The 18,545-nt window shown below is 61.7% G+C and overlaps 2 protein-coding genes across 6 annotated transcripts in view; one reads left to right on the forward strand and one right to left on the reverse strand.

Moving 5' to 3' along the window:
- Positions 1-6,285, forward strand: part of EVI5L (ecotropic viral integration site 5 like) — a 32,383-nt gene extending 26,098 nt beyond the window's left edge. For all 4 annotated transcript variants that reach the window (XM_070464797.1, XM_070464795.1, XM_020898861.2 and 1 more), the window contains 7 exons: positions 2,218-2,346; positions 3,643-3,783; positions 3,864-4,019; positions 4,106-4,252; positions 4,331-4,426; positions 4,509-4,604; positions 4,778-6,285. In XM_070464797.1, the coding sequence (XP_070320898.1) occupies positions 2,218-2,346; positions 3,643-3,783; positions 3,864-4,019; positions 4,106-4,252; positions 4,331-4,426; positions 4,509-4,604; positions 4,778-5,056 (1,044 nt within the window). In that variant the 3' untranslated portion in view covers positions 5,057-6,285. The remainder of the gene's footprint in view (positions 1-2,217; positions 2,347-3,642; positions 3,784-3,863; positions 4,020-4,105; positions 4,253-4,330; positions 4,427-4,508; positions 4,605-4,777) is intronic.
- A 2,745-nt stretch (positions 6,286-9,030) lies between these two features.
- PRR36 (proline rich 36) lies at positions 9,031-14,093 on the reverse strand. Of its 2 annotated transcripts, none has more exons than XM_020898857.2 (6): positions 13,695-14,093; positions 12,880-13,154; positions 12,668-12,767; positions 12,321-12,433; positions 10,059-12,239; positions 9,031-9,868 (listed from the first exon to the last, which is right to left on the reverse strand). In XM_020898857.2, exons 2-6 carry the CDS (start codon positions 13,145-13,147, stop codon positions 9,360-9,362), a joined length of 3,171 nt encoding a protein of 1,056 aa, XP_020754516.2. In that variant the 5' UTR covers positions 13,148-13,154; positions 13,695-14,093; the 3' UTR covers positions 9,031-9,359. The 2 variants fall into 2 exon arrangements, with proteins under 2 accessions (XP_020754516.2, XP_070320895.1); XM_070464794.1 differs by lacking the exon at positions 13,695-14,093 and adding an exon at positions 13,316-13,642.
- Positions 14,094-18,545: the final 4,452 nt, after the last annotated feature.

Below are 18,545 nucleotides of genomic sequence, written 5' to 3' on the forward strand. Positions count from 1 at the left end.
TCTAGTTGCAGCATGTGAATTCCTTGTTGTGGAATGTGGGATCTGGTTCCCCAACGAGGGATCAAACCCGGGCCCCCTGCGTTGGGAGTGTGGAGTCTTAGCCACTGGGCCCCCAGGGAAGCCCGTAGGCGGGTTTTTTTTTAATGCAGTGCCAGGGGAGAGGGTCCTAGGATGCAGGGTCAGCTCGTGGACCTTCTTCTGATTGGTTGGTGGTGAGGAAACAGGGTGATGTTTAGGGAACTTCAGTCATCATCAACCCTCTGGCTACAACCAGTCTGGGGTCAGTGTGTAGTCACCATGCTCCACCTGGCTGGGGCTCTTAGTTTCTGCAGAAGTCAAAGACCCATGTCAAGTAGTTATCTCTCCTCCCTCAGGAGGACCTAGGCCTCCTGGGACTCTATGGTCCTCATCGTTTACTGCCTGAGGCTGCTTTCCAGGACTCAGTGGAGGCCTTGGAGACTACAGCCTTTTTCTACAAACAAGAAACAGGGACACGGAAGGGCTTTTGTATGCAGGAGGGCCCACGGGGTCCTGCTTGGTTTCAGCCCGCCATTTTCTTTGAAACTCAAGAGAAGGGTGGCACATGAAAGGCAATAAAGTTTTGGAAGATAGAGAGGTTAATCATACACTCGGCTGGGGAGCTGTTTCAGGGCTTCCTCAGGGGATGGGTAGGCAGCCATGCATGGTAGAAGCTGGGACAAGGGAGGGTAACCCCCTCCAGTGCCCAACACCTTGCCCTCAGAAGAGGGTCTGGTCTGTGCCCACCAGCCTGATCTGACGGGTTGGGAATGAGGTGGGGGCAGCCCAAGTCTGTTGTGGAGTCATGAACTCGGGTGGGTGGTGGAGGGCCCATGGGCTGAAGCATGGCAGAGTCTACTTCTCCCAGAGAGGACTTCCAGAACTCTCCTCCAGCCACACCCAGCAACTGCCTTCCTGATGTGGTAACCCACTGGCAGCTGTGGCCTCCAAACTCAGCAAGTACGCCTGAGCACAGGCCCCGAGGGGCAGGGAAGGGTGCTTTCAGCTCTCCACACCCCAGGGCTAAACCAGCAGGGCCTAGCAGTGAGGTGAGGCTCCCTGATGTGGAGAAACCACAGGGTGCTTGAGAAACAGGAAGAGAAGGAATGGTCATTGGCTGAGGAGAATCCCCCGCTTACGTGTTGAGCCTCTGCTCCTGGGGACAGAGGGGTAGAACTTCGCCATTGCTTACCCACGCCCACCTTCCGGCCAAGTCCACATGCTGTAGCCCTCCCTGACTCTGAGGCAGCCAGGCCAGTGGGGAAGCTGAGGCTGGGCTAACCCTACCCGTGGCACAACACCCTCTGTCAGGCCAGTTGGAGAGACAGTCACCTGCCCCCTCTGGGCTCCTGCCCTTAGGCCTGCTGCAGAGCTGGTGAGACAGGGAGGTCGCTGCAAGCCAGGGGGAGGCAGGGAGGGAGTGTGGAAGATGCCGGTGGGGCCCCTGGAAGAGATGCAGCCGGGCAGAGCTGCCACGGGGCCCAGAGCCCATCTGGGTCGAGAGAGGGCTACCCACACCCCTGGACTTCAGAGACCCCCAGTGGTCAAGGGTAGCGAGCAGACCTGGGCAGTTAGGCAGGAGGGCCCCGTAAAGACCTGGTCAGTGGGGAAGCAGGGGGTGGGGCAGCTGAGGAGCAGGGTGGCTGGGGCAACTTGCCAGAGAACTGCCCTGCCAGGCCACCCAGGCAGCAAGATGCAGGCTGTGCTTTGACCCCAAGCGCTTCCTCCCTCACTGTCAAGGTCTTCTGTATGGAGCCCACCCATCACCCCTGGGAACCCCAGGTACCTCTGAGAAGCCTCTGGACACTGACCAAGAAAGCAGTCTCAGCCAACTCTTTCCCCCACAGTGCGGTCAGGCCACAGACCACACAGTAGGAAGCAGCACCCAGAGAACTCGCTCTGCATACTCCCCCCAGCGATCCTGTGAACCAGGCACTGGTGTCCCTCAGGGGGCTCCTGAGGCCATGTGTGGTGTCCCTAGGACCCCAAGACAAAGCATCAGGGCCCCCGTGGTGTTCTGCCCCTCCAGGGGATCTGGACTTTCTCCTTGCTCCCCTCTCCACCCACAACCTAAGCCCCGCTCCTGGCCCTGGGGATGGAGGAGGTGGGACCAGGCCTGGGCCCTCACCTGGCTGGCAGGAAGGCTGCCCACCTCCGGCCGAAGCCTGTCACCCAGCACCGCCCTCTGCCTGCCCCTAGGATAACCCGCGCCTCACCGAGGACTTTGTGGCCCATCTGGAGACGGAGCTGGAGCAGTCACGGCTTCGGGAGACTGAGACCCTAGGGGCCCTTCGGGAGATGCAAGACAAGGTTCTGGACATGGAGAAGGTGCGACTGGGCGGCCGCCGGGGGCACCCTGGAGATGGGGCAGTGAGGGCGCCCCTGGGAGGTGACAGCCAGGCCCTCGCTGTCAGGGGCAGCCCCAGGGACCTGAGGGCCAGGCCCTGGAGTCAGAGCCCCTCCCCTACCTCCTCCCCCATAGTCTCCACAGCAAGGTGTGTACCACTCAAGCCCTGGAGGTGTGCGCGCACACGCACACACACACACACAGCAGCACGACTCCATGAGGGGCACGCCTGCCCTCACATGCCACGCACCAGGCCAGCAGCACAGCGGTCGCTGCGGGCCTCCTGGACAGCCCATCCTGCCTGTGTACGACCCTCAGGCCCTGAGCTCCAGGGTGAAGGGAAGGCGCAGGCCTGTCAAGGCTGCCCCCCTCCACAGCCCCACCACCCAGGGGGCCGCCTTCTCCCACCTGCAGCCCTTCAGGGAGCGCCAGGCCTCTTGGTCCCCTGCAGTTCTTCCACCCTGGTTATTGTCTCAATTTCCCTGAGCTGCCAGAAGGGAAATGCCCTGGCCACCAGAGGGCAGCACTCACCCACTAGCAGAAGCCTTGCCCCCCCACCCCAGCTTCAAGCTGCAGTTTGGGGTGTCCTCCTAGGTGGGGTGTCTCTGCCACAGCCTTGCATGGGGCCATCCGCCTCACAGTCCCTAACAGACCCACCACCCAGATTGGGCTTTCCTCTCCCCTCTCTACATCAGAGGGAAATGTGGGCCCAGAAGTTCCACCACCCTCCCCCCAACTCCCAGACAAGGGGCAGCGATAACCTCCTGCAGCGAGTTGGCTTTTGGTCCAAGAGGCTGGAGCACAAATCTCTCATCACTGAGCCCTTGGGAGACCAGGATAGGGCCTAGGCCGGCCCTCTGCCCCCAGGGAGACAGTGGCCACACCTGCCATCTGCTCAGCTTCTGCTGGGCCAGGTCTGGGCTGGGAGGGCGAGGATCTCAGGCTCCCAGGTGAGGAGAACCTGGCCTCCTGCCCTCTTGGTGTTATTAACAACCACGTGTGGTGTGGGGGTTGCCCTGGACCAGCCCCCCGAGAGAGCAGGTGCTGTTACTACAGCGGCTTTACAGACCAGGATTTCTAGCAGGGGCTGCGAGGGTGGGGTCTCCTCCCCTGGGGGCTCGTCCTCTTCGCTGGGCATCCGGGCGTCCAGGGTGCACCCTCTCCCAGCCCAGCCGCCAGTGGTGAAGCCCAGAGGAGAAGGGGGCGGGGAGTGAGGCCTGCAGGCAGGGCCACGTGGCCGCAGCTCCTCTGGGCTCTGAGCGCTCCTCTCCCCGCAGAGGAACAGCTCACTGCCCGACGAGAACAACGTGGCTCGGCTTCAGGAGGAGCTGAAGGCGCTCAAGGTTCGGGAGGGTGAGGCCGTGGCCTCAGCGCGGGAGCTGAAGCTGCAGCTGCAGGAGCTCTCGGACACCTGGCAGGTGAGGGCGGGCCTCGTTCCAGGCGGCCGAAGCGGCCTCGGGGCCCCCGGCGCAGACCGACCGCCGACCTCTCCCCGCAGGCCCACCTATCCCGCGGTGGCCGCTGGAAGGAGTCCCCGCGGAAGCTGGTCCTGGGCGAGCTGCAGGACGAGCTGATGAGCGTGCGGCTGCGCGAGGCCCAGGCGCTGGCCGAGGGTCGAGAGCTGCGGCAGCGCGTGGTGGAGCTCGAGACGCAGGTGGGCCGAGGCCGGCCCGGGGAGGGAACCCGGCGCCCGGGGTCGGGCCCTCAGCAAGGCCGTGACCCCCGCGCATCCGCCCCCAGGACCACATCCACCGCAACCTGCTGAACCGTGTGGAGGCTGAGCGCGCGGCGCTGCAGGAGAAGCTGCAGTACCTGGCGGCGCAGAACAAGGGGCTGCAGACGCAGCTCAGCGAGAGCCGCCGCAAGCAGGCGGAGGCCGAGTGCAAGGTGCCCGCACCCCCACTCCCCCCATCCCCTAAGCCCTGCCGCGCCCCTTGACCCCTTTTCCCCCACCCCCGCCCCCAGAGCAAGGAGGAGGTGATGGCCGTGCGCCTGCGGGAGGCGGACAGCATGGCGGCGGTGGCCGAGATGCGGCAGCGCATCGCGGAGCTGGAGATCCAGGTGAGCGGTGAGGCGAGGGGGGGCGCGCCTCGGACTGGCTCCGGGACCGGACCCCGTGCTGACTGGCACGGCCCGCCCTCAGAGAGAGGAGGGCCGCATCCAGGGCCAGCTGAACCACTCGGACTCGTCGCAGTACATCCGCGAGCTCAAGGACCAGATCGAGGAGCTGAAGGCCGAGGTGAGAGCGGGAGAGGCGTTGAGAGCCCCCGTGGCCGCGGCCAGTGATGGGCCGGGCGTTGGCGCTTCGGGGAGCGGGAGAGGAGGGGGACCCGGCGGCCAGACTCGGTCCGTGGGGACATCGATGCACGCCTCCAGCGCGTGGGTCCCACCCACCCCAACCCCCCGCCCCAGGTGCGGCTGCTGAAGGGCCCGCCGCCTTTTGAGGACCCGCTGGCCTTCGACGGGCTGGGCCTGGCTCGGCACCTGGACGAGGACTCGCTGCCATCGTCCGATGAGGAGCTGCTTGGCGTGGGCGTGGGCGCCGCGCTGCAGGACGCGCTCTACCCACTGTCGCCACGCGACGCACGCTTCTTCCGCCGGCTGGAGCGACCGGCCAAGGACAGTGAGGGCAGCTCCGACAGCGACGCTGACGAGCTGGCCGCGCCCTACAGCCAGGGCCTGGACAACTGAGGCCGTGCCCCGCGTGCTCGGAGCTGGGGGGGGTGGGGGGGGCGGGGGCGGACCGCCGCCAGCCCGCTCCTGCGTCGGCGCCAACTCTTCACAGACTCCAGCCCTCTGCGGTTTCACCCACCCAGAGGGCCAGGCCCAGCGCGCAGCCAGGCACAGAGGGTAGGGCCGGAGGCCGGGGATACTCACAGTGCCCTGGCAGGCCCACCCTCCCCAGCAGTGTTTACCCATCTTGGTCCGTTCCCCTCTCGGCCCATTTATCAGGAAGGTCTGCCCCTCTTAACAGCCAGGGCCAGGAGGACCCAAGGGTCCCAGGACTGCACCAACAGAAGCTCCCCCTCCTAGCCGGCCTCCTCCTGGGACAAGAGCGGCCCTGCCGGGAAGGGCCCAGGCTCTGGGGCAGACCTGAGGAGGAAGGTGCCCCTGTAGGCCGGACTTTACCACCCATGCAGGCCCTGGGGACCCTTGGCCTCTGGAGACAGATGGCCAGGCGGGGCTTCCCTGCCTGGAGCAGGCATTGTGGCCCCTGCAACAGAAACCAAAGTCCCCCTACTGAGTGCAGGGCTGCCAGGGTGTGAATGGCCAGCTGGAACCAGCCAGGGAATGGGCAGTATCTGTCACTGCTTCCTGGGGGCCAGAGCAGCTGTAAGGAAGTGGAGAGACCTCCCTCTCCCCAGCACCCCACCTCTTCCTCTGTGGCAGTCCCATCACCTCAGCTTGGCCAGTGACGGAGGGAGGGGGGCTCCCCGCGCAGGCTAGCCCCCTCTCCAGGGGGTCCCCAGCCTATAATTCCCTTCCTCCTCTGTATCCCTAGCCCCACCTTCCAGCCCCAGGGGAGGAGGCCTCCTGGCTGAGTGCCCCCCCCACCTGCTCACAGTGGTCCCGTGGTCTCTGCTGAGTCAGAGCCAAGAACGGTGCCAAAGTCCAACAATGCCCCCAGACCCGACCCCCCGGGACCTCCTGACCCCCGGGCTGACCTTCTCGGTGCTCCTGGAGCCTAGAACAGCATAACAAACAGTCCCCCTGGCGCTTCCTGGGGTGGGGATCCATGCTCAGTCCCCGCTTCCCAGTCGCCCACTCAGTGTTACAAAGCCTGGGGACCAGGGTGGGCATCCCAGGGGCTCACCCACATGCCCCCCGCACTGCCCACCACCATTTTGCACACTGCCTGTTCACACTCCACATGTCGCCCAGGCGGGAAAGATGAAAAATAAAGTGTATTTACACAGTCACGACAAGGGGCGCTGAGCGGGGTAGGCCTGGGGGTCCTTGGCCCTTTGTGAAGCAGTAGGGAAGGGAGGAGGCTGTCTATGCCCTTGGGAGCCTCCCACTGTGTAAGAGAAACGGGCACAGGTCACAGCAGGCCAGCAGGGGCCCAAAGAGGCTGCCCAGGATGGGGTGCAGCGTGGAAGAGCAAAGTTCACACTGTGCGTGTGAACATTAAGTGTGGGGTAAGAAGAGATAGGTTGGTATTGGAGGAACAGGTCACCAAGGACCTGGGACGTCCAGCTTGCAGATGCACCCTTAGAGCAGGCATTTTCAGGAGGGTGGCTCTGGACATGGGGAGAGTGGGCCATGATTTTCCACCAGGGCAATTCAGCCAGGGCCTCCCCTGAGAGTCATGGAGAATGAAGAGGCTTGGGATAGGGGCCTCAGGAGGATTCAGGGTCTAGTTTCCTCCATTTGGCATGTACTTCCTGAGGCCTTCGGGGCTTTCTGCTCTGAGCCTGGTCCTGAGGGGTCCCAAGTGAAGTGAAGGAGACAGACATTGAGGTGGGGGTGGGGGATAAGCTTGCGCTAAGAGTGGTGAGTGCCTAGATGAATGTGTAGGGAGATCAGGGAAGGTTTCTTGGAGGACATGGGGGGTGGGTGCATCTCCAAGGGCAGAAGCATAAGGGTGAGGTGTGGCGGGATCAGCAGGAGACACGTGAGATCTGTGAAGAACAGGAGAAAGTGGCCATGGCCAGATTGGGAAGGGGGTTTTCAAGTCAGGAGAAGAAAGACTGCACTTTGAAATGAGGGTACTGGGGAGCCATGGAGGGCTTAGGTGAGAGGGGCGCCATCAGAGGGACTACTGTCTTGGGGGTCAGCACAGAGACAAAACTGAGCCAGCAGTGGGTACTGCCCTAGGGAAAGAAGACCCAGAGAGGCGGGTCCGTTGTAGGGTTGCCCACGGAGCTGAGGTGTAGTCCCAGCTACTGCAGGGAGTCAGATCCAGGGATGGCAAGGAAGGCTTCCTGGGGGAGACATTTAATGGTCCAGCCAGATACCAGCCTGACCCTGGCCTCTACACCCAGTGTGGGCCCACAAAGTGTACCCCACTCTGCTGCATGATACCTGTAGAGCAGTGAGCAGGACACCTGTCATGCACCAGGACAGCTGAGCCCCTCTCACGCCACAGCTCCTGTGGATCCATCACCATCCCCACCACACAGTTTGAACACTGAGACCTTGACTGTTGCTGCCTGCCTCTCCTGCTCCCACCGAGTAACTCCACCTGGTTAGCTCCCAGGATGGGGCATGAAGTTGGGAGAACTGGGACTCTGCCCTGCTCCCTCTTGAGGGCTGGTCTTGGGGCCTCAGCTACCCAACATGTCATGAGTCAGCTCAGGCTTGTCTCAGCATCTGGAAACAAGGACACCCAGGTCCTCACCAGGGCCCAGCTTAGAAAAGAAACCTCTGTAGTTTGTCAACTTAACCGATTGGCTCCCAGGGATGTAGGTGACAGTATCCCATCAAGACTGGGCCAATTTCTCTTCAGATCCTAGATTGGGAGGCAGTTGCTTCTGGGGTGGGGACCAGCAGGAACCCAGCTTCAGAGACTGGGTCTATGGGCAGAGAGATTACCCCACATGGGATCATCTCTCTGTCCTTCTACCTGTCCTGAGGATTGTGGTTCCCCTCGGGCCGCCATCATTTTGGGTGTAAAGCAGGACACCCATGGGGAGGAAAGGCCTAGGGGGTCCATTTCCTGCACGGGTACTTGGGGAAAAGGAGGGCCTGGGCTGTGGCTTAAAGGAGCTAGAGTCAGGATGACTGGACTGTGGGAGGAAGGGCAAGGAATTCTGACTCGGGGAGACAAGCAAAGGCAGTGGTTGGCTCTGGTGAGGACCCGCGACACTGGTGCACAGGCAAGGATGCCTGGCTAGAGGGCTTAGGGGGGACACCCAAGGTTGGGATGAAAGGCAAGGGCCATGGCTGGGAGGCTGGCACAGAGGGGCATGGTGAGGGCACCTGGAGAGGAGTGGGCAACAGAAGGATGCCTAGATCTCCCATCAGCCTTGGAGAGGCTGCTCCTTCCCTGCAGGCTCCTCAGCGTGGTCCGCCCAGGAGGCAGTGACTCCCCTTTCCAAGCCCAGGGTTCAGCTGCAGGCCTGCCTTTTGCACTGCAGCCTTCTTGGTGAGCAGCTCTTGGGAGGCCCTGGAGGAACCCGAGATGGCCATCAGTCTCAGGCCTCTCCTGTCTCCCTCTGACACCCCAGGGCATGGAAAGTAAAGGGGTGTACACTGTGAGGAAGAACCTCAGGAAGTGGCTTGCGCCCTCTCCTGAGATCCAAGCAATCCCTCCCTGTGTCTTCCCCGACCCCCCAAGGAGTGCCTGCTCCCGCGGCAGAGTGTGAGAAGAGCTTGATCAGCTGGCCACACCGGGCATACCTCGTTCATTCACTTGGTCAGGCAGCCCCACCTGCACTTGATATTTCCATGAGAAGTCGGGCATAAGAATGCCTACGTTCACGCACGCGGGTAGGTGCACGGTGCTAGACCACAGGGACTCTCAGCATTTCCTGATCCCACCGCAGCTCCTCCTTGTACGCCCCTACTCTCAGTGGAGGAACTTTGGGGAAAGCCTTCAACCAGAGCTACAACCTGCTGTGCACCGCCTCCAGCACCGCCCACCTGGCCCCTCGTGCCGCCCTGCTGTCCGATGCGCCCGGTAAGCCCCCAGCCCGCGACCGCGAAGGAGAAAGTAAACAGGCCTCAGTCTCCGCTTTATTGCAAACTCGGGCTGCGCGCGGTAGACAATACACTGAACACCGGGAAGAGCCTAGGCCGAGGGAGGGACGGGGCTTGAGGGGTGCAGGAACGCGCTCTAGGCCAAAGGCGAGGGGCTCAAGGGGAGGGCCTTGGCCAAAGGTGTTGGTCGCAAGCCAGGACCAAAATTCTAGGGCTCTAAAGGGACTGAGACCAATCCACGGGAAGCCGGACTCCTGGAGGAAGGGAGAAAGAGATCTAAGACCTTTGAGGTGTAACCAGAGGGGCGAACCTAAGGCAGGGGTGGGGTGGGCGGGCGGGAACAGGGTCGGGCTCAGTGGAAGGTCTCCACCTCTACCACGGTCCAGTCACCCTGCGGGGAAGCCACGTCATCTGGGGAGAAGCTAGTGACTGAAGTGATGCTGGCGCGGGACTCGTCCAGCGGCGACAACAGTTCGGCCCAGCGGCCCAGTTCGGCGTCGCTCAGCGCAGTGCGGGCTCCCCCCGAGCTGCCGCCACCCCCAGCGCCACCTGGACCACCGCTGCCTCCCGCGGCCTCCTCAGTCGCAGCTAGCAGCAGCGTCCGGCTCAGCAGGTGCTGCACGACGCTCGCCTGCAGCGCCCCCAGCGGCAGCTCTCCCAAGCGCGCCGGCTTCGCGCCACGAGAGGCCGCACCAGCCGCAGCTCCGGCCGCCGCCTTCCCACCGCCCGCGCCGGGCCCGGGCCCGGGATCTAGTGCGTCTGTGGCGGGGCTCGCCGACTCGGGACCTTCAGCCTCATAGATGGTGCACAAGCCATCAGCAGAGCCCGACCCGGATGCAGGAGACCAAGGCAGGGGCGCTCCTGCGGGGAGAGGAGCCGGGATGCTCAGAGAGAGCGGGAAGCCCCACCCCAGCCACGAGACTCCGCCCCTCCCTTCAGCTCCGCCCTCAGACCCAACTGTCTTGCCCCCGAGCCTTGCCTCCGACCCCGCCCTCTCACATCCCAGACCTCGCCCCTTCTACTGCTCCGCAGAGTCCGGAGGACTGTTTACCTGGGGTGCTGCGGATGGCCAGAGGCGGAGCGGAACCTCGGCTCCAAGCTGCCGGGTGGCAGGCGGCGAGCTCGGCATCGGCAGGCGGAGAGGCTGCGGCGCCGCCCTCGGGCCCACTGTCGTAGCCGCGCAGCTCCTCGGGCGTGCTGGTGGCGCTGCTGCTGTGGCCCGCCAGGTCCGGGCCACTCAGCGTACTAGACGGGCTGCGCGACGGCGGCGGCGGCGGGCCTGGGGCCAGCGCCAGGGTCAGCCGTGGGCCCGAGATGGGGGCATCGGGACCCGGGGTTGGAGGGCGGCGTGGGGCCTGCAGAGGAGGTGAGGCAGGGGGAGAGGGAGGGGTCTGCAAAGTCGGCAATGCCAGGGAAGGTGGAACACGTGGTAGGGGCGTGATCAGAGAAGAGGGAGGGTCTTGCAGAGGGGATGAAGCAGAGGGACAGGGACCCCCCTGCACTGGGAGAGAGGCCAGAGAAGGTGGAGCCTGCAGAGGAGGCAGGCTCAGAGGAGGAGCGGCCTGTAAAGGGGACGTGCTCAAAGAAGGCGGATCTCGCGGAGGGAGTGTGGCCAGGGGAGAGGGAGAGTCTTGCAGAGGGGGTGAAGCAAGGGGAGAAGGAGGGGCCTGAAGAGGGGGCAAGGCCAGAGAAGGTGGAGCCTGCAGAGGAGGCAGGCTTGGAGGAGGAGGAGTGGCCTGTAAAGGGGGCGTGCTCAGAGAAGGTAGAGCCCGCGGAGGGGGTGTGGCCAGGGGAGAGGGAGAGTCTTGCAGAGAGGGTGAACCAGGGGGAGAAGGGGAGGCCTGAAGAGGAGACGAGGCCAGAGAAGGTAGACCCCTCTGTGGGGGCTGAGCCCGAAGAGGGGGAGGATCATGCAGAGATGAAGCAGGGGGAGGAGAGGGTGGGGCCTGCAAAGGAGGTGAGGCCAGAGAAGGTGGAGCCAGCAGAGGAGGCAGGCTCTGATGAGGGGGAGTGGCCTGTACAGGAGGCGTGGTCAGAGAAGGTGGAGAGTGCGGATGAGGTACGGCCAGGGGAGGAGGGGTCGCCCGCAGAGGTGGTGAGGCTAGAGATGGGGCCTGTATAGGAGCGGCCTGTCGAGGGGAAGTAGCCAGAGGAGGTGGAGTCTGTAGCAGGGGCCTGACCAGGGGAGAGGGAGACTCTGAACGGGGAGGACCCTGAAGAGTGAGTATGGTCTGAGAGGGTGTGGCCTGTGAAGGGTGTGTGGGAGGCGTGTCCAGTGTATAGGGTGTGGCCTGAAGAGGTGGAGACATAGGACTGGCCTGCGGAGGGGGCGTGGCTAGGGGAGAGGGCAGGTTCCTCACAGATGCTGCCTGAGACAGAGGGGCTTGTAGGGGGCCAGCGGCTGGTGGTAGAGGACCTGCGGAAGCCGGTGTGGCTAAGGGAGAGGGGAGAGCTGGAAAAGGAGGTAAAGTCAAAGACGCCTCAGTGGGGAGTACACTATGCAGAGCAGGTGAAACTGATGGAGGGACTGATGCCAGAAGAGGGGCCATGGCCAAGGGAGAGGCGGACCCCTCCGGAAAGGATGTACCCAGGTGTGTGGGTGGAGCCTGCAAAGGAGGTGTGGCCGGCGGAGAGGGGAGGGTCAGCAAAGAGGGCGGAGCCGGAGAGGGAGGGGCTAGTGGATGGGGCGTGGTCAAAGACCGGCTGAGGGCCTGGGAAGGGGGCGTGGTCGGTGGAGAAGGAGGGAGCGCATCCCGACAGGGAGTGGTTGGGGCACGCGGAGGCGGTGCGGTAGGACAAGGTAGAGAGGATGTGGCCAGAGGAGGAGAAAGGCCCCTCACTGGGGCTGCGCCCTTCCTGGGGGATGTGGCCTGCGGGGCGCGAAGAGTCTGTAGTCCTTTCGACTTGGGCTGAACAACAAGAGCCCGGGGTGTTCCAGCCGGGGAAGCTCCAGAGCGGACTGGGGAGGATACAGGGGTGACGCTAGAGCCCAGGGGGCGTGAGGTTGGCCTCTGGAGGCTCCCGCCGGCGCTGGGTCGCTTCCTGGAGGCAGGGCTCGGCTCCGCCGCGCTGCGCTCTGGGGCGCTGCTCACTGACTTCCTGGAAGCCTCAGTAGTCGGGGGCCGGAGCCGGGCACTTGGAGCTGCCCGAGGGACACCCACCTCAGCGCCCACAGCCCGGGGCCGACGGGAATTGACCGGGGAGGGAATGGCTGGGGTGGACCCAGAAGAGTCTGGGGACAAAACAGAAGGCCGAAGGTCACCAATACTTCACAGCTCAGGAACCCCACTGGTTCCTCCCCCAGGTCACATACCTCTCCGTGCCCCAGTGCTCAGGGTGCTCCTTCTGGGTGAATCTGTGGCTTTTCCTCTGGCTGCAGGTTCCTCAGCTGGGGGTCGGAGCCCCTTCTGCCCAAGAAGGCCTGGTCTGGGGACAGGAGGGCCTGCGATCAGGGCAGAGCTCCAGCTCCTATTTCCTCTCCCAAGTCTACATTTCCTCATCTGTAAAATGGGGCATATGCTCTCTCTGCCAGCCAATAACAGCTTTCACCAATTTGCGCCCAGTGATAAGCAAGTGCTCCCACACACTTTAATTAAAGGCTTCCAGATGGAGACACTAACCCTTGTCCAAGGGACTTGGGGGTGGGGGCGGGTGTGTTACCTGGTGGGCGCGCTGGCATGCCTGGGGCTAGAGATACAGCCTGAGCCTGGGGTCCTGGCAGGAGCCCGCTCCCCTCTCCCAGCTGCTGTGGGCCTGGAGGCTGTGGGGAGAAGGCCAAGTCAATGCAGGTGCCCCAGAAATCAAGGGAAAGCTGGTGCCTCAGAGGAGGGGAGGCAAGATGGGGTCAGAATCAGGGAAAGAGGCTGAAGTACCTGGGCTCCGGGGACCCGTCCCAGAGCTCCGCGTTGGTCCCACCTGGGGAGTAACCTCCGGGAGAGCGGCTCCCCGGATGCCCCCGGTTCGCTCTGCCAGGGGCCCTCGCCCTGCGGCTGCTGCTGCTCCCAGAACTCGGAGAGCCGCGCTGGTTACTGGAGGAGGGGGTCGTGGAGACCCTGCGGGCTTAGGGATTGGAAGGCCAGGAGGGCGAGAAGCGGGCGGGCGACCAGCGGCCGCTGCCCTGGACTTGTCCCTCTTGTCCATCCAGCACCTGAAGAAGAAACAGATTAATCAGCATCCCAGGTCCTGGATCGCTATGCTGCCTGCAAGGTTCTGGGTCCTGGAACCTCTCTGCTCCTTCTCCTGCGTCACCAACCATGGGCGCCCAAACCTCTGCTTGGATCCACTTCCTTCCACCCACCCACCACTCACCAGCGCAGCTGCTCACGGTGGTCCCCAAGCCTCGTCCTTATCGCCTTTCCTCCAGGCCACGCCTGCCTCTGCTCCTTCTCAGGACCAGAGATCAACCCACCTACCCCTCGCCCTCTCAGGGCCTTGACCACCAGCGTCGGGCCAGGGAGCTACCACAGGTTCCAGATGAAGGGATGAGCACACGCCCGGATCCCCTCGCCAGCCCCCAGAGCCGTCCCGGGCCTCCGGGAGTGATGCCGGCACCTGCCGGGAGGAGGAGCGGTCCCGGCTGCCCGCGCACCGGCTTGCGGAGACAAAGAGCCGTGTTCCGAGCCCGTCCCCCTGTGCCTGCTGGGCCCTGGTCCGCGTCGCCCTTCCACCTGCTCGCGCCACTGCTCACCTCGGGCTTCGGTCTCCCTCCGCTCCACGCTGGATCCCCTGGGGTGGGGCCGGGTGGGAGCGCCGCGGCGGTGGCTGCGGAGGGCAGGCGAGGGGAGGGGGCGGCGGGCGGCGGCGCCGTGAGGCGGGCCCGGCCCTTGGCGGCGGGCGGGGGAGAAGGGGGCGCGTGCGCTGGATGTAGACCGGGAAGGCGCAGGCGGGAGCGCGCGGAATTGAGTGGGGAGGGGAGAGCGCGTGGGAGGCAGAGGCGGCTTCTCTGCGGCTGCGCCTGAGCACCTCAGACACCCAACCAGAGGGGCTTCGGGGAGGGGGGTAATCCCTTGGGGTCTCGGATCCAGTCTAACCCCCTCTTCCCCAGCCGCTGCCGCACACACCTGCCCAGGCCCCCACCCAACCACCTGGATACCCGAGGCCCGCCTAAACGCGGATAGGCTGGGCCCTGGCAACCAGGGGGCGGGACCATCGCGCCTCGTGCCCAGTTCGCCAATCGGGCCTCTCGATGTCCCTGGCCCAGTCTTCGCCTTCGCTACCGCAGAGGCTGCCCACAGACCCCAGGAAACCTCCTATCTCGTTGAGCTCGGGGACTGGTGGAAGAATGAAGCCCTGGGAAAGTAGGGGTAGCCCCCGATTGGGGGGAAGAGAGGAAAAAAGAATAAGGGGGAGAGAGAGACCGAGGCTGGTGAGAGGTGACCCAACATTCTACAGGGCATCGCACCCCCACTCTCCATACCCTCCCAGGTCACATAAAGTCAAGTCAGCAAAGGCTTCCGGATAGAACCAGGCTTTGAGGAGATGAGATTATTGGGGGGAGGGGGGGCTGGAGGTGTCAAAACTGGTGCATGAAGGAGCTGAATAAATTCCGTTCGAGGTTTCCCAGCCCAGCCTGAGGGAGTAGAAGTGTCATTTTGGTGACTTGCCAACTGGTGCAGGGGCCACCTGGAGTACCTTGATAGGGGATTGTGGCATGGAGGGGATAGAAGCATGAAGAGGGAGATGGCCATCTTCAGCCGCCCTGAGCTGGGGCACAGTGTCAGGTGCCCTCCTGCACCTCCGCTTATACTCAAAAACACATTGGGGACTTCCCTGGTGGTCCAGTGGCTACCCTCCCAACACAGGGAACTAGACCCCACATGCTGCAACTAAGGGTTCGCCTGCTGCAACTAAAGGTCTGCGTGTTGCAACACAGACTGAAGATCCTGTGTGCTGCAACTGAGACCCAGTGCAGCCAAATCAATTAATTAAAAAATAAAAGACCACATCGACCCCACAGAAACACTGGGCTCTCTGCTCCCAAGCCCAATCTCTCCAGACTCTTAGCTACCCACTATCCCATCCCAAGGAACTGGCTCCCTCTGCCCCACCTTGTCCCCATCACATTTGTTCATATAGAGAGCTTGAGAATGCCCTGTGTGGTCCCATTCATACAACCTTCTGGAAACTGCAGGCTAATCTATAGACAGTGATAGAAAGCAACTCAATGGTTGTTGGGGTCCAGGGAAGGGAAACTTTTGAGCCACTCATTGTAGCCACTCTGACTGATTCCTGACCCTGAGAAACTGCATGTGTGCTCAAGTTTCTGTCAAGTCTGACTCTTTGTGACCCTATGGACTATAGCCCACCAGGTTTCTCTGTCCATGGGATTTCCCAGGCAAGAATACTGGAGTGAGTGGCCATTTCTTCCTCTGGGGATCTTCTCGACCCAGGAATCAAACCCTTTTTCTCCTGTGTCTCCTGCATTGCAGGTAGATTCTTTATTGCTAAGCCACCAGGGAAGCTCTGAGAAACTGTCAGACAGTAAATTCTTGTTGTCTTAAGGAGCTAGGTTTGGGGGCAGTTTGTTACATAGCAATAGATAGCTACCGCAGGCTCACAAAACCTTAAAAGCTGGTTATAAACAATCAAGTATTGGTGAGAATATGGAGAAATAAGAACACTTGTGTACCATTAGTGGGAATGTAAAATGATACAGCCACTGCGATCCACTTATATGAGGTCCCCAGAGGATTCAGATTTATTGAGATGGACAGTATAATGCTGAGTGCCAGGGGCTGGGGGAGAGGAATAGTGAATTCGTGTTCCATGAGGACAGAGTTTCATTTTTTTCAAAATGAAAAAAGTTCTGAAGATGGATGGTGGGGATGGTTGCCTAACACTGTGAAATTACTTAATGCCACTGAAGTGAGAGTATTGGTTGCTCAGTTGTGTCTGACTGTTTGGGGACCCCAAGGACTACAGCCCTCCAGGCTCCTCTTGTCCATGGGATTCTCCAGGCAAAAATATTGGAGTGGGTTGCCATTTCCTTCTCCAGAGGATCTTCCTGACCCAGGGATCAAACCTGCATTGCAGGGATCAATGTGCATTGCAGGCAGATTCTTTGCCTTCTGAGCCACCAGGGAAGCCCTTAATGCCAGTGAGCTGTACCCTTAAAAATGGTTAGGATGGCAAATTCTTTGTTATGTGTGTGTACATTACCACAATTGTTTAAAAACTTGGATAATATGCATGTGGGGAAACTCATGAATTACCAATGGGAATGTAAAGTAGGCAGTCTTTCTGAAGGACCACTGGGAAGCATTGCATGTATGTCATATGGCTAAGACATTCCACTCAAGCGTTTGTACCTGTGACAGATCCCATACTGCCCTTGCCATATCCTCTGAGCACCCAGAGTCCCCACATGCAGGGAAAGTCAGGAGTCCCATGGTGTGAACGCCCCCCTCCACCTCAGTCTCCAGAGAAGCCCTCAGCCATGACAGACAGAAGCTGGTGCAACAATGCTTCCACTCCTCCGCCACTTGGGTGGGACACCTTGGAGGTGCATCTGCCATCATCTCCCAGAGCTGCCATCATTAACACTGGCTTCCTTCTCTTCCCCACTGGCTCACCGTCAATCCTTCCTGAGTTCACCTTCCAGAGAAACTATTGCCATCTAATTCCTTGCCTAGAGGTCTGCTGGAAGAAGAGCCTGAACTAAGCATCCATCCATTACTTACTGAATGCCCACTGTGTGCCAGGCACCATCTGAAGTGTCAGAAAAGGTATGTGTCTAGGGCTCGTGGGGCTTCAGTTCCAGCGACCGCAGAGACTATTGCACAGGAGTGCAAAGCAGTGTGTAACAAGACACGCATCCCAGCATATAGCTGAGAACAAACCCTCAGGACATGCATCTCAAGGAGCTACTCCAGAGGCTAGAGGAGAAGGAGAAGCTATTCATCTCAAAAGGCCCCTTTGCTACCACTTCACCTCACCCCGTTTTGCTATAGACACAGCATAAGTGCATGCTCAATGGCTCAGTCATGTATGACTCTTTGAGACACCATGGGCTATAGTCCGCCACTCCTCTGTCCATGGGATTATCCAGGCAAGAATCCTGGAGAGGGTTGCCATTTCCTTCTACAGGGGTCCTTCCCCACCTGCATCTCCTGCACTGGCAGGCAGATTCTTTTCCACTGCACCACCACAGCATTTGTCACAAATTGACATTATCTTGTTCCTTAGTTACACACATCCTTACCCTCTCCCTCTCCCCACCCCCATCCACACACAGACACACTCCAATAGAGCAGAAGCTCTGAGAGAGAAGATAGCCTCGCTTATCTTGTCCACACAAAGAAGGTTTGTCTTTGGGTGGCCTGTGGCCGAGCCCGCAGGGACTTCTGCAAGGGGGGTCACACCCATTGCCAGATTTCACAGAGGAACCTAAGCTTAGGGGGTCCCAACCCTCGAGGTTTCAGAGTATCTCTAATCTGGTGAACTTGTGGGCTCATTTTCCCCATGAGAGATGGGGCCTCACTCTCCCACCTTCTCAGGTCTCCTCTCCCTTGAATCTAGCAGACAGAGCAGGTCAAGGCAAAAGTCTTTTCTGAGATCTAGCGCAGGCCTCCCAAAGTGGGGAGGAAATCGTGGGGGTTGGGGCAGCAGGGTCTCCCTTTGAGAAGCAGACCTCCCAGATTGGACTCCAACCTTGGCTCCCAGAGCCCTCTGACCCCTGACTCTGTCTCCTCCCCAGTGGAGAGCGTCCCCTGGTTGGGTGGTCACAGCAGGAAGGAGAAAGCGCCCCGCCCTCCCTTGGGCCCTGATCACGGATTCCCTGTTTGAGTTTCAAAGCCAAGTAACTCCACCTGTTACTGACTGGTCTATACAGCTTAGCTCCCAGAAAGGTACTCTCAGGTTGGCTTTGGGCGTCCAGCGCCTTCAGCCCCTCTCAGGGTCCCTCATGCCAGGTCCGCCCCACTGCAGCGGAGCCCAGCATTCTACCGTTCCTGCTCCTCCGACGAGCCCCTCCCCTCCCCGGGGACTTCAGGGTTAGGCTCGCCGACCTCCGGCTATCCCACGGTACCGGGAGTCCCGGAGCGTCCGAAGGGAGGCGGGGCCGAGACGGCTGGTGGGCGGGGCGGGGCAGTCCGCGGCTCCGGTCCCGCCCGCCCTGACTCACCCAGTCCCGCCCGCGAACTCCGCGGGAGTCCCGGCCGCTCAGCTCCCCGGGACACAGGAGTTGGAAACAGCGTCTGGCCCGTGAGGTGAGTAGGTGGCTCTCCGCGCTTGGGGACCCGGTGGTGAGGGGTGAGGGGTGAGGACCTGGCCCACAGGAGGACCGCCTGAGGTGCGGCTGACCCTGCGACCTGAGCCCTAAGCCGTCTGGGGCACAGAAGGAGCTGGGCGGGGGGTGGGGGGTGGGGGGGGCGGTGCAGAGAGAGGCCCGGCCCTGGCCAGCCCAAGGGCGCCTATCCAGGGAGCCCCGCAGGCCTGGCCAAGGACAGAGTGAAGATCGAACAGCTAGGGTCCACCCTGGGCGTCTTGATACCCTGTTCCCCTCTCCTCTTGCCAGTGACAGCTCATCCCAGCGAGCCCC

This window comes from Odocoileus virginianus, chromosome 3 (assembly GCF_023699985.2).
Source record: "Odocoileus virginianus isolate 20LAN1187 ecotype Illinois chromosome 3, Ovbor_1.2, whole genome shotgun sequence".
In the NCBI taxonomy this organism is placed as follows: domain Eukaryota; kingdom Metazoa; phylum Chordata; class Mammalia; order Artiodactyla; family Cervidae; genus Odocoileus; species Odocoileus virginianus.